Below are 12,148 nucleotides of genomic sequence, written 5' to 3'. Positions count from 1 at the left end.
AATGGAGAAGAGTCTGTGAACTTAAAGCCAAACCAACAGAAACTACCCAATCAACAATAAGGAAAAACAGACTTAAAAATAATGAAGGACTTTGGGGGCCTATGGTACTGTAACAGTCTAAAAATCTGTATCATGAGTCCCAGAAAGAGAAAAGTAAAAGTCGAAGAAATAACGACTGTTGGGAGTTCTCTGGTGGCCTAGTGGTTAGCAAAAATAATAACATGTTCTCAATGAATGTAAAGGAAATATTTAAAACAATTATAAATGGGAGAGGGCTAAGGGATATCTAGAGAAGGAATGTTTCTGCAGTTAGAAATAACACTGATAAAATAACAACAGTATACTGTGGTAACTTTTAAATATATTTATATATTTACATGGTATTTACATAAAATAGTTTACATATTTATGTATTGTTTTACATATATATACTGTATGTACTTTAATTCTTTATTCCAAGCACATGAAGGTTGGTGATGGACAGAGAGGCCTGGCGTGCTGCAGTCCACGGAGTCGCAAAGAGTCGGACACGACTGAGCGACTGAATTGGACTGAACTGAAGGTTGGGCCCTGGGAGGACCACGGGAGTGGACAGGCTGGGAGTAGGGGCTGCAAGAGGCGGGCCTGGAATCGAGAGGGCGGGGCCCCAGGCGGCGCCGTCGTCACGGAAACGGCTACCAGCGATCAACTACAACTCCCAGCATCCCCTGCAGCTTCCGGTCGGCAAGATGGTGGCGCGCAGAAGAAAGCGTGCGGCGCAGGAGTCTGATTCGGGGGTTCCAATCCTGCCCGGCTACTCAGGTGAGGGGCTGCGGGGCGCGAGGCCGGGGAGCGGCCAGGCTTCTCCAGGAAGAGGCTGAGGGGTCAGCAGTGGCTCAGGACCTTGAGGAGCAGTCACACGCTTGGACGTGAGCCCCAGAAGGTTCTGAAGCCCCGGCCCCCTCAGCTCACGCGGCGCTTCTTCCCGTCTGGCTTCACTTGGCTCGGGACGACCCTAGTTTGGCCAATGCTTTCCTTGAGTGAATCCGCCGCTACACTTTCCAGGGCGAACCTGTGTCCGTCTACATTCCTCCTCCTCCCCCCGAGATACACCCATCCACTTATTAGCCCCTCATTGCAATTCCTGGTCCAGCCCCCTCAGCGCTCACCTCGCCTGTTATGTGCCCTCCTCACTGGTTCTCCTGCCTTCTGTTTTTCACCCAGGTGCCAGAATGTTCTTTCTAAAGTCAGAGTGAACTCAGATCTTGCCTCACACGCCCATCCCCGCAGAACTCTGTTCAGTGACTAAAGTTAGCACGTAAAACAAAATCCAGACTTCACATCCGTCCTGTCCTGGCTCTAGCTAACCTACAGCTGTCTTTCTGTTTCTCCGAGACAACAAGCTCTTTACTCCCACAGAGTTTTTGTACTTACTGTGTCTTTCCTCTGAGTTCCTCAGACAGCTCTGTCCTGTTACAGGGCTTCGTGTCATTCTGGTCGAAGCTTTTCTGTTAGTTCCTCAAAGAGGTGGTCCTGATAGATGCCTGTCTAAAGGCCTGTGTCACCCATTACCCTGCACTGCTTCACTCTGCGTGTTTCCTTCCTGTTTGGAATTTTTTTTATTTATTTACTTTTGGCTGTGCAGGGTCTTGGTTGCTGCTCAGGCTTTTCTCTAGTTGCCAGGAGTAGGGCTGCTCTCTGGTTGCAATGCGCTTCTCATTGCAGTGGTTTCTTTTGTGGAGCATGGGCTCTATCGAGGTAGGGCATGCAGGCTTGGGCAGTTGCCACTCCCGGACTCTAGAGCACAGACCCAATAGTTGTGGTGAACAGGCTTCGTTGCGCTGTGGCATGTGGCATCTTCCCAGATCCGGGATCCAACCTGTGTCTCCTGCGTTGGCAGGTGTATTCTTCACCACTGAGCCAAGAGGGAAGCCCCTGGTGGAAGCTTTAATGTTACTTCCTCAAAGAGGTGGTCCCGAAAGGCCTCTGCCTCCCATCAGCCAGCTCTACTTCACTCTGTGTTCCCTTCCCATTTGATACCACCTTGTTACATGCTGACTTGTTCTGTCTTCTCACTTTACCACATGAGCTTCCTGAGTGCAGGGCTTGCAACTGGATCCTCTGGATCCTCTCTGTGCCCTAAAGAAGGTGGTGAGAAAGACAGAACAGTCCTTAGCTTTTCTGAGGATTAACGTTTATGGGAATGCTAGCGATTATCCAAATCATTACACACCAAAGGACTTAGAGACCGAGAGAGATGTTAAGAAGGCACAAGCAGGTAGATCTAACCTGGCATGTAAGGCTCTCCTGAGGAAGTGAAAACCTGAAGAATGGATGGAAGGAGGCAGGTTGATGTTTCAGCATAGCATGGGTGAGGCCCTGGCTGATTGGAGCAACAGAGAGGATGCGTGTGGTGTGGAGAGGGGAAGATGGGATGAAGAGAGGCTACACGGGGGACCGTGGTAAGGATTTGGGGTTTACCCCCAGAGCAGCAGAGTTTGAACCTCTCTTCTTTCGCATCCCATTTACATTCTCTCTTTTGCCGGCTTTGGAGCCCCTCCCATGCAGATGATGTTCCTTCCGCCACGTAGCCTGCGCAAGCATCTTGCACAGGCCTTGCCTGGGAGAAGAGCTCGGTGAAGGATGGGTGGGTGGATGGACGGACAGACAGGCGCACGGGACTAGAGAGGGACAGCCTGACCCTGACTCACGTGTCACCCCTCCCCGTCCCCGTGTCCTTCCAGCCATTCCGATAAAATTCTCTGAAAAGCAGCAGTCCTCTCATTACCTCTATGTGAGAGAGCACAAGGTTCGAGAAGGCACCAGGTCTTCCTGGCCGCAGAAGCGGACCCTTTTTGTCCTCAACGTGCCCCCATACTGCACAGAGGTAACTGGGTGTCTGGGAGGGAACCTGGGCCTGGGGCAGGGGCTCCTGTGGGCCCCCCATCCCTCAGTCCTCAGTAATGAGAGGGAAGCAGCTACCTGAAACCCCAAGGGGCGGTGTCGCGAAGTCTGCGTCTCTTGTGACAGGAAGTTGGCTTTTTAAAGGTGTGCTTTTCAGGAAAAAAAAAAAAAAGTGTGCTTTTTAAAATATAATTCTCTAGGGAGCCCGTAGCTTTTTATACGTGACCCAGAATTGCTGGAGTTACATGTTTTTTCCCCTGATTATAAAATTGATACATGTCCATTGCAGGTAGTGTTACAGTACAGCTGAAGTGTTCTGTTGCCTAAAGCAGTTGTTGCATAACTATGTCTGCCAAGCATAATTCCACCCAAAGACAGAGACACTTGAAAGTGAAAGTGTTAGTTGTTCAGTCCTGTCCTACTCTTTGCAACCCCATGGACAGTAGCCTGCCAGGCTTCTCTGTCCTTGGAATTCTCCAGGCAAGAATACTGGAGTGGGTTGTCAGGCCCTCCTCCAGGCAGACACTTGTTCTCAAACATTTTTTCTTGAGTATTGTGAAGGTTGTGCTAACTACTTGTGTGAAGTCTGACAACATAAACATTCTTTTGTTTTTCAATTGATAACGTGTCCATAGTAACAAAATAAGAAAAACAGGAGAAAATAAAATTACCTCTGAGTCTATTGTGCAGAGATTTCCCAGGAGGCGCTAGTGTTAAAGAACCCGTCTGCCAATGCAGGAGACATAAGAGACGCGGGTTCAATCCCTCCAGGAAGATCCCCTGGAGGAGGACATGGCACCGACTCCAGTATCCTAGCCTGGAGAATTCCATGGACAGAGCAGCCTGGTGGGCAACAGTCCATAGGGTTGCAAAAAGTTGAATATGACTAAAGTGACTTAGCAAGCATGCACTACTGTGCAGACATGTCTGTTACTTTTTTTTTTTTCTTCACAAAAGTATTAATTTACAGAAGAGAAACTAAAGGAATTGCTGGATTTTCAATGAATTTTTTTTTCAGAAAAGAAATATTAATTTCTAAAAGATTCCTCTGCAGTTAAAGAGAGAAACAGTGAGAGGGGAGGATGTCATTTTTAACGTTTCCTGAAGACTAGTGTATGAACAGAGAAGCATCTGAGCCCAAGTGTAGCACTCGCTGCACTTCACAGATTTAACAAATCTGTGTCATCAGCGCCCAGACTGAAAAACAGAGCATCACCCACACCCCAGAAATCCCCTCGTGCCCCTGCCTCCTGCCAAGGATAACCACCATCCTGATTCCAACAGGGTAGATTTAGTTATTTCTAAATGGCTGATTCAGGTAGTAAAACTTAATTGGTTGTCTTATAAAATCAGAATACGACTAAAAACATCCCCACTTATTCTTTTAGAGACTCAGGTTCGATCCCTGGGTTGGGAAGGTCCCCTGGAGGAGGGCATGGCAACCCACTCCAGTATTCTTACCTGGAGAATCCCATGGACAGAGGAGCCTAGCAGGCTACAGTCCATGAGGTTGCAAAGAGTCAGACACGACTGAAGTGACTTAGCACGCATGCATTCTTTTAATAGTGGGAAAAAGAAAAGTTGAGAACCCACTCCTTCTTTGGAGATCCTTCAGAGAAATTGACAGGGGAAGAGAGAACTTTCAGCCAGATGGCCTTTCAAAGGGAGCAATCCCTTTCCGGAACAGACAGAGCATACCCTAGGCACATGCTCCAGCAGGGTCTGGTGGTAAAGCCAAAAAATTATACCTGAATTCCCTCTCCCCTCTGTCTCCTCCCTCACGAGTCCCTTTTTACCCACAGCTTTGAACACAAAGTCAAAAAAGGTAGTCCCATACTAACGCATATATATGGAATTTAGAAAGATGGTAATGATAACCCTATATGCAAAACAGAAAAAGAGACACAGATGTGCAGAACAGAGTTTTGGACTCTGCGGGAGAAGGCAAGGGTGGGATGTTTCGAGAGAATAGCATCAAAACATGTTTATTATCAAGGGTGAAACAGATCACCAGCCCAGGTTGGATGCATGAGACAAGTGCTCGTGGCTGGTGCACTGGGAAGACCCAGAGGGATGGGATGGAGAGGGAGGTGGGAGGGAGGATCGGGATGGGGAACACATGTAAATCCATGGCTGATTCATGTCAATGTATGGCGAAAACCACTACAATATTGTAAAGTAATTAGCCTCCAACTAAAAAAAAAAAAGGTAGTCCCCTCCGGCCGTGCGGGTCTGGAGTTGTGACCTCGGTGTTGAGGAGGGGGTGGCGTGCCTAGGCCCTCTGTGCGCGCCCCCCCCCCCCCCCCCCCCAGGCTGGACTCCGAGGCTGCGGTGTGGCGGGAGGCTCACCCTGCGCTTCTCTCCACCCGGCAGGAGTGCCTGTCCCGCCTCCTGTCCCCCTGCGGGCCCGTCCAGTCGGTGGAGTTACAGGAGAAGCCAGAGCTTGCTGAGAGCCCAAAGGAGCCCCCATCGAAGTTCTTTCACCCCAAACCAGTTCCTGTAAGCCTGCCGGACCCGGCCGCGCCAGTGCGGGTGTGGGCGGGGCCCGAGCGGCGTCCCCGGCGTGTGGGGGAACGTGGCATCCCGGGTGGCCGCGGCACTTCAGGCCCGTGCGGACCTGGGTGGTCTAGGAGGCCTGTCAGCTGAGCGGCCTCCACCCGGGTTTGCCACGGCCTGGAGCTTCCCGACCTGGAGCTTCCCGTCCGGCTCTTTCCATTTGTCCTGGGGGGAAGCTCAGAGACGTCTCTGCTTCCCGCCCAAGGGACCTCCCCAAGGACCCCCACCACTGGCTTCACCCCGCGGAAGTCGATTCTTCCTTAGGCTCGGTCGCCCTGGTCTCCCTTCTCTGCGTCCGAGAGCCCACACCTCCTCCCGTTGAGGGGGCTTTGCACTAGCGGGCGCCCCCCGCCCCGTCTGTCCGCCCACTCCTGGCCCCGGGGGGCACGCCCTCCCCTGAGTCCCTCCCACAAGTGGAGCAGGGGCCCCGGGGTCCACCACTCCCTGGTGAAGACGTGGCATCGGGCCACTCTTAGCAGAAGTTGCGTAGCTACGAGTGTGGGCGCCCCACCCCCGGGTAAGAACAGCCGCTCTCCCCCGGTCCTGCGACAAAGTCAGGCTGACGGCGGGTGGGGGGCCCTGGGGTGAGATGCCCCTGGGGAGGGCTCCCGCCGCTGACACCTCTCCTCCTGCAGGGCTTCCAGGTGGCCTACGTGCTGTTCCAGAAGCCCGGCAGCGTGTCGGCCGCCTTGGCCCTGAAGGGCCCCCTGCTGGTCTCCACTGAGAGTCACCCTGTGAGGAGCGGCGTCCTCAGTCAGTACCGCGGCCCCGGGGCGGGGAGGGCAGCTTAGGGGCTGCGCCTGCCCGTGTGGTCTGGCCCAGAGGGCGGGGGTGGGAGGCCCTCAGGGTGGGCAGGGGCGAGGACACCCGCTCGCCGCCCCGGACTCTTCCTCCGCCGTGAACCCGGGCCCACCCATCAGCATCCCGGCAGCCTGGGCGAGGAGATCCCGCCCGGCTGCCAGGTCCTGGGGGCCCCTGAGGGGCGGGCCTAGGAATCCCCATCTTCCTCGCCCCCTTCTCCCTCAGAGTGGATCCGAGACTACACGGACTCAGTGCCGGACCCCGAGGCCCTGAGGGTGGAGGTGGACGCCTTCATGGAGACTTACGACCGGAAGATAGCGGAGGTGGGGCTTGGCATGGGCGGGCTGGCTGGGCCTCCCCGCTGGTAACATCCAGTCTGAAACGGTCCTCTCAGGGGAAATGGTCTCTGGGGGGGCGGGCGGTCAGAGCCGGAGGGGAGCGGCCTGAGGGCACATGGTGCTGGGCGCAGAGGGAGCAGCCGGGCCGAGGTGCCAGGGTGGTGCCAGGCGTGGGAGAGCCGAGAGGAGGCAGCGAGGGGCTCCTGGGGCCGCAGGGTGGCTCCTAGGCGCCCGCCCGTCACCGGGCCCTGTTCCTGCAGGAGGAGGCCAAGGCCAAGGAGGAGGAAGGCATCCCGGACGACGAGGGCTGGGTGAAGGTGACCCGCCGGGGCCGCCGGCCAGTGCTCCCGAGGACGGAGGCGGCCAGCCTGCGGGTGCTGGAGCGGGAAAGGCGGAAGCGCGCCCGCAAGGAGCTGCTCAACTTCTACGCCTGGCAGCATCGCGAGACCAAGATGGAGCGTAAGGGCGCCCCAGGGCCCTGCCCTTCACCCCCCTGCCTGGGTGCCTGGCTGTGGTCTTGTGGCCACTCTGCCAGCCCCAGCCATGCAGAGCTCCCTAGTCTGTTAGGCTGGGAGACGGGTCCCGGGGGTCTCCCAGCACCCCCAAAGCCTTGTCATCTTGGGGTGCGTGTTGGGGGTAGGGGGGATAGCAGGTGTTTTTTCTTTTAATTATTTGGCTTTGTTGGGTCTTAATTGCAGTGAGCAGGCTTTTAATTGTGGTGCATGGATCTCTAGTTGAGGTGCCTAGACTCGGGTAGTTGTGGCATGAGGGCTTAGTGGCCCTGCTGCGTTTGGGATCTGAGTCCCCAGACCAGGGATTGAACCCGAGTCCCCAGCATTACAAGGAGGATTCTTAATCCTTGGGCCACTAGGGAAGCCCCGTTGACCTGGTAAAGTTTCTGTCTGAAACCTCAGGCATGCCATCTTCTCCACTTCAGCCTGTGCCCTCTGACTGTGTTACAGCCCAGTTCCATTTCCTGGTAGCATCTGTACCGTTTCCCAGCACAGGGGCGATGGGGGAGGCCGTGCTGAACGCCCACCCAGTGGGGAGTGGGGGCTGAGGGGAAGAGCCGCTGTCCTCTCGAGTGGGGGCCGTGGGGCATAGCTCCCACCCGGCCTGCCGTCTGACCCCGGCCCTGTATCCCCTCCTGCCCTCTCCCCAGATCTCGCGCAGCTGCGCAAAAAGTTCGAGGAGGACAAGCAGAGAATCGAGCTGATGCGGGCCCAGCGCAAGTTCCGACCCTACTGAGCCTTGCCCGCCCCCACGGGCCCCGAGGAGCCGGGTGGTGCCCGGCTCGCAGTGTGTGGCCCGGCTGGACCCAGGGTCCTGGAATATCCGTCTCAATGGCTGTGCCCAGGCCGAGGGGCCCCTGTGTGAAACCTCAGAGACCTGAGCCCATGGGGTGGGGTGAAGGACAGAGTCACCCATTGGTTCCTGTGTGCTTCGGCTATCCTGGGGCCTGGAGAGAGGTCTTGGCCTCCAGGAGCCCCTGGCCTAGAGCTGGCCCCTTCCTTGTTCTGGGTCCTGTCCCTGGCCTGGCTCCAGACTCTAGTGTCAGGGCTGACTGTCCGCTGTGTTCGCCCCTTCCTCCTGATGGAGAAGCCCCTGTGGGCAGTGAGACGGCCTCACAAGCAGTGAGAATACAAGAACGTTTTTATTTTTCATCCAGCTGGGTGACAAGAAAGGACTACAAAAGCCAGCTGGGCCTATCCCAGGCCACATACACACCCGCTGCCCAGTCACAAAAGAGACACCGTCCCCTCTCCCCGCCTCCGGAAGTCACAGATACTGAAGTCAGAATCTTACACCCCTCCACACCCCCACCCCCAGCTCTGCCATAGCACTCGCTCTGGCCGTGCTGGTCTTTGGGACCAGGCCCCCGATCCCCAGCACTGTGGCCTGGGCTCGGGAGCTGGGAGTCCGGTGCTGAAGCAGGTGGCTGTGGGCCCAGGCCCCGGGCTACAGGGGGGCTGGGCTGCTCTCCTTGCTCTGTAAAAAGGAGCTGATGACATCAGCCACAAGCTGGGGTTGGTTCATGTGGACGTAGTGATTGCCCAGGACTTCCACGTACTGGAACCTCTGGGGAGGGGAGGGGACATGGGACGAGGTGACCCAGTGGAGGGCCGCCTCCCAGCGGTTCTGCATGTCCACAGCTCTGCCGGCCCTCATCAGTCAGGGGAGGGGGTGTTCGGGCCTGGCTCGGAGCCGGTGGGAAAGGCCTTCCTGGGAGGGAAGCGCCCAGCCCTAGGGTTCTAGGCCGCTCCGAGCTGAGGTTGTAGAGCTCGGGGCGGGGGGTGGTGCGGGGGGCCAGCAGTCCAGGGGCTGCTCCTGGGTCTGGTCATCGGCTAACATTCACTTGAAGAAAGAACAAGCAGCCTTTCCAGCCTGCCCGGGAGAAAGGCCCACAGGGCAGGAAGAAAGACGCTGGATGCTGCCTGACCGTCTGCTCGGACCCCAGGGTCAGCTGTCCGTGGTGGGTGATGCTCCTAAAGTGCCAGGTGCTCCCAGGAGCCCAGGCAAACGTTGGAGTCACAGCGCCCATCCCAGCCCTCCAACTTAGGCTGGCCCCACTGGTCGTCTGTTCCCCTGAGACCCTAGGAAATTGTAGCAGCACTCGGGCGTGGCCCAGGAATACAGGAGGACAATAAAACCAGGAGCTTCTGCCAATGAAAAGCCTGCTTTCTGTGCTGATTTATATGTGATTCCAGGGACCGCAGCGGAACATGAGGCCTGGGAGCTCCTGGGGTTACCTGTTAGACCTGGGCCCAGAGCAGGGGTCCCAGTGCGAGAAAAGAGATGGCAGCCCCTCCCGACCCCAGCTGCCCTGAGCCCTGGACACCCACCTCTTTTAGGACAGACTTAAGTAAGCTGTTCCCGAACATTATGGACTCCTTGTCAGCGTCATTCTCTCTCCTCACGGCATAATATCCTTCGGTTGCTCTGGAAGATGAGAAGGAAGGTTCACCTGGGACCAGTCCCTGCGTGCCCTGCCTCCGCCCTGGGCTCTAGGCTCTGAGACTGGCCCAAGCCCAGGCATCCCTCTGACCTTCCCACCGCCGGGCCCTTCGAACCCAGGTTTAGTTCAGGGCTGAGTCACTTAGTCCTCACTGGCCCTCAGCTCAGCAAGCCCTGCACAAGGTTCATCTCGGGACCTTCCCAGGGTCACAGCCACTGAAGCATGGAGCCAGGATCTGAACGGGCTTCTGAGTGCATGCTTTCTCTTTTTTTTTAACAGCGTTATTGAGTTAATTTCACCCATTTTAAATGTACAGTTCCATGGATTTTGGTACATTCATAGGTGAGCAACCATCACTACAGTCAATTTTAGATCCAATTTATCACCTCAACTGAGCCACAGGGGATCCTGCAATGCAGGAGGTCCAGTTCCTGGGTCAGGAAGATCCCCTGGAGGAGGAAATGGCAGCCCACTCCAGTATCCTTGCCTGGGAAATCCCATGGACAGAGGAGCCTGGCGGGCTACAGTCCACGGGGTCGCAAAGAGTTGGACACGACTGAGCACATGCTGGATGTGGACTTGCAAGTGAATGGGATCACACAGTACGTGGATTTTCCTGACCGGCTTCTTTCAATGAGTAATGTTTTCAAGGTTCCTCCCTGTTGCAGTGTCACTGCGTCACTCCATCTTAATTGCTTATTAAGCAATTAATAAGCAATTAAAAAGCTTATTGCTGAAAACAGTCCATCGTGTGGATGGAGCCTATTTGCTTGTTGGTGAGGTGACGGGCATCGGAGTTGCCGCCGACACGGTTCATTCTGTTACGAAGGACACCGCTGTGAGCCACCAGCACTCACTGTGGTGTGGACAGACGCTGGGGTCACACTGAGGAGTGGAACCGCTGGGTCACATGGTGATTCCAGGGCTTGAAGAACTGCCAGACCTTGCCGAAGTGCCTGCACCGTTTTACAATCGCGCAGCAGCCTGGCAGGGTTCTAGTTCAGCTCCTCCACAGCCTCAGCAGCGCTTGTTATCTCACTTGTGAAGTCTAGATGTCCCAGAGGGTGTGAGCGTCCCTCCCTGGGGCTGGGATTTGCCCCCCGTGAGTCCCTGCCTTCTGAACCCCTGTGCTCAGCAGACGTGTCCCTGGAAGTTACGGTTCCTGCCAGGCCCCAGGTCCAGGATGAATGCAGTGGAGCGGGGGTGGCACCTGAGCCCCCACCCCCGAAAGGATGTTCAACGGGCTGTGGGGCCCGGAGGCAGCAGATGGCCTCTGACTGAGGATGGGGGAGGGGAGGACAGCAGATGGAGGCGCGGGGCTGGCCTGGGGATGCGCGGGGCCTGGCGGCTGGAGGGTTTGGGAGGACGGGGCCAGGCAGTACAGACACCTGTGGAAAGGTGTGGTGCCGTCCCTGCCCACCCCTAGGGCCCTCCTCCCGTCCCCCCTCCCCTCGCCTGCCTTCCACACACCAGCGACCCACGGTGCGGCTCCCAGGAAAGATGGCAGTGTGGTCTTATACCAGGAGACCTGGGCATTCCTGAAACTCAGGTCTGTCGGGGGCACTTGGTTCCGACTTACTTGACAAACAGGATGCGGGCCTGCAGGTTTTTGATATACTGCACAAACAGCTCCCTGCCAACGATGTCGAAGCAGTGCTCTGGCTGCAGAGACAAAAAACCCCAGTGAATTTTCACCACGAGGCCCCAGGCGCTGCTGTGGGTGGAAACCCAGCTCTCTTGGGAGCAGCGGACACCCCCCTCGGGCACCCAACCAGGACCAAGCCCCCTGCCTAGCCACATCACCACCTCAACAGAGGCTTCACCTCCCTCAGACTGCAGACTCTTGTCCCCATCATCATATTCCGTCCTCCTGGGCTCATGACTGCCCAGGCAGACGACATGTCCAGGCCCCCCTCAGCCAGGTGTGGCCATGCAACTACATGCAGAGAAGTGACCTGGGCCACTTCGGGCTGAGGTTTTAGGACTGAGGCGTGACACGGTAACCACACGTGGCTACTGAGGACTCGGCATGGGGCTCGTCCAGCCTGAGACGTGCTGTCTCACTGGATTTTAAAGACTTAGTCTGAAAGTGAAGTGAAGCCGTTCAGTCGTGTCCGACTCTTTGTGACCCCATGGACTGTAGCTTACCATGCTCCTCTGTCCGTGGGATTTTCCAGGCAAGAGTACTGGAGTGGGTTGCCATTTCCTTCTCTAGGAGATCTTCCTGAGCCAGGTATTGAACCCTGGTCTCCCGCATTGTAGGCAGATGCTTTATCATCTGAGCCACCAGGGATTTTAAAGACTTAATATGAAAAAATAATGTCAACTATCTTGACTATTTTTTTATGTTGACTCCATGCTGAAGTGACAACACCTTGGATACACTGAGTTAGAAGGTATTATGAAAGTCGACTTCACCTGCTTCTTCTCACTCTTTTTGTAGGGCCACTAGAAGGTGTGACTTTAACATGAGCTCACATCATACTTCTACTGGACTGCGCTGCTCTGGGCCGAGAGAGAGCCCTCTGAGGGCGGGCGCTCTCAGGATTTGCTGTGTCCACAGCTCTCGGCCCACGTGTGACAGGCACGGGGTTCAGTGAGTGTGTGCCGAGTG

At 55.9% G+C, this 12,148-nt stretch overlaps 2 protein-coding genes across 2 annotated transcripts in view; one reads left to right on the top strand and one right to left on the bottom strand.

The window, feature by feature from the left end:
- The first annotated feature begins 628 nt into the window (after positions 1 to 628).
- Positions 629 to 9,261, top strand: RRP7A (ribosomal RNA processing 7 homolog A). The gene is made up of 7 exons (XM_065944988.1): positions 629 to 801; positions 2,724 to 2,866; positions 5,257 to 5,382; positions 6,075 to 6,192; positions 6,466 to 6,563; positions 6,839 to 7,037; positions 7,741 to 9,261. Exons 1-7 carry the CDS (start codon positions 729 to 731, stop codon positions 7,824 to 7,826), a joined length of 843 nt encoding a protein of 280 aa, XP_065801060.1. The 5' UTR covers positions 629 to 728; the 3' UTR covers positions 7,827 to 9,261.
- The window catches only part of SERHL2 (serine hydrolase like 2), a 20,988-nt gene continuing 17,249 nt past the window's right edge, over positions 8,410 to 12,148 (bottom strand). The window contains exons 10-12 of the mRNA XM_065944998.1: positions 11,114 to 11,196; positions 9,422 to 9,518; positions 8,410 to 8,657 (exon numbers count right to left, since the gene is read on the bottom strand). Coding sequence (XP_065801070.1) covers positions 8,538 to 8,657; positions 9,422 to 9,518; positions 11,114 to 11,196 — 300 coding nt within the window. The 3' untranslated portion in view covers positions 8,410 to 8,537. The remainder of the gene's footprint in view (positions 8,658 to 9,421; positions 9,519 to 11,113; positions 11,197 to 12,148) is intronic.

Source organism: Muntiacus reevesi, chromosome 1 (genome assembly GCF_963930625.1).
Source record: "Muntiacus reevesi chromosome 1, mMunRee1.1, whole genome shotgun sequence".
Classification (NCBI taxonomy): domain Eukaryota; kingdom Metazoa; phylum Chordata; class Mammalia; order Artiodactyla; family Cervidae; genus Muntiacus; species Muntiacus reevesi.
Note: the sequence above shows the minus strand (reverse complement) of the source record. Positions and strands in the feature narration are given on the sequence as shown.

What these genes read in the sequence shown, in the direction of transcription:
- RRP7A (XM_065944988.1), top strand. Translation starts at nt 729, where the DNA reads ATGGTGGCGCGCAGAAGAAAGCGTGCGGCGCAGGAGTCTGATTCGGGG. An exon ending in AATCCTGCCCGGCTACTCAG is followed by an intron (nt 802 to 2,723) that starts GTGAGGGGCTGC and finishes GTGTCCTTCCAG; the next exon opens with CCATTCCGATAAAATTCTCT. An exon ending in ACGACCGGAAGATAGCGGAG is followed by an intron (nt 6,564 to 6,838) that starts GTGGGGCTTGGC and finishes CTGTTCCTGCAG; the next exon opens with GAGGAGGCCAAGGCCAAGGA.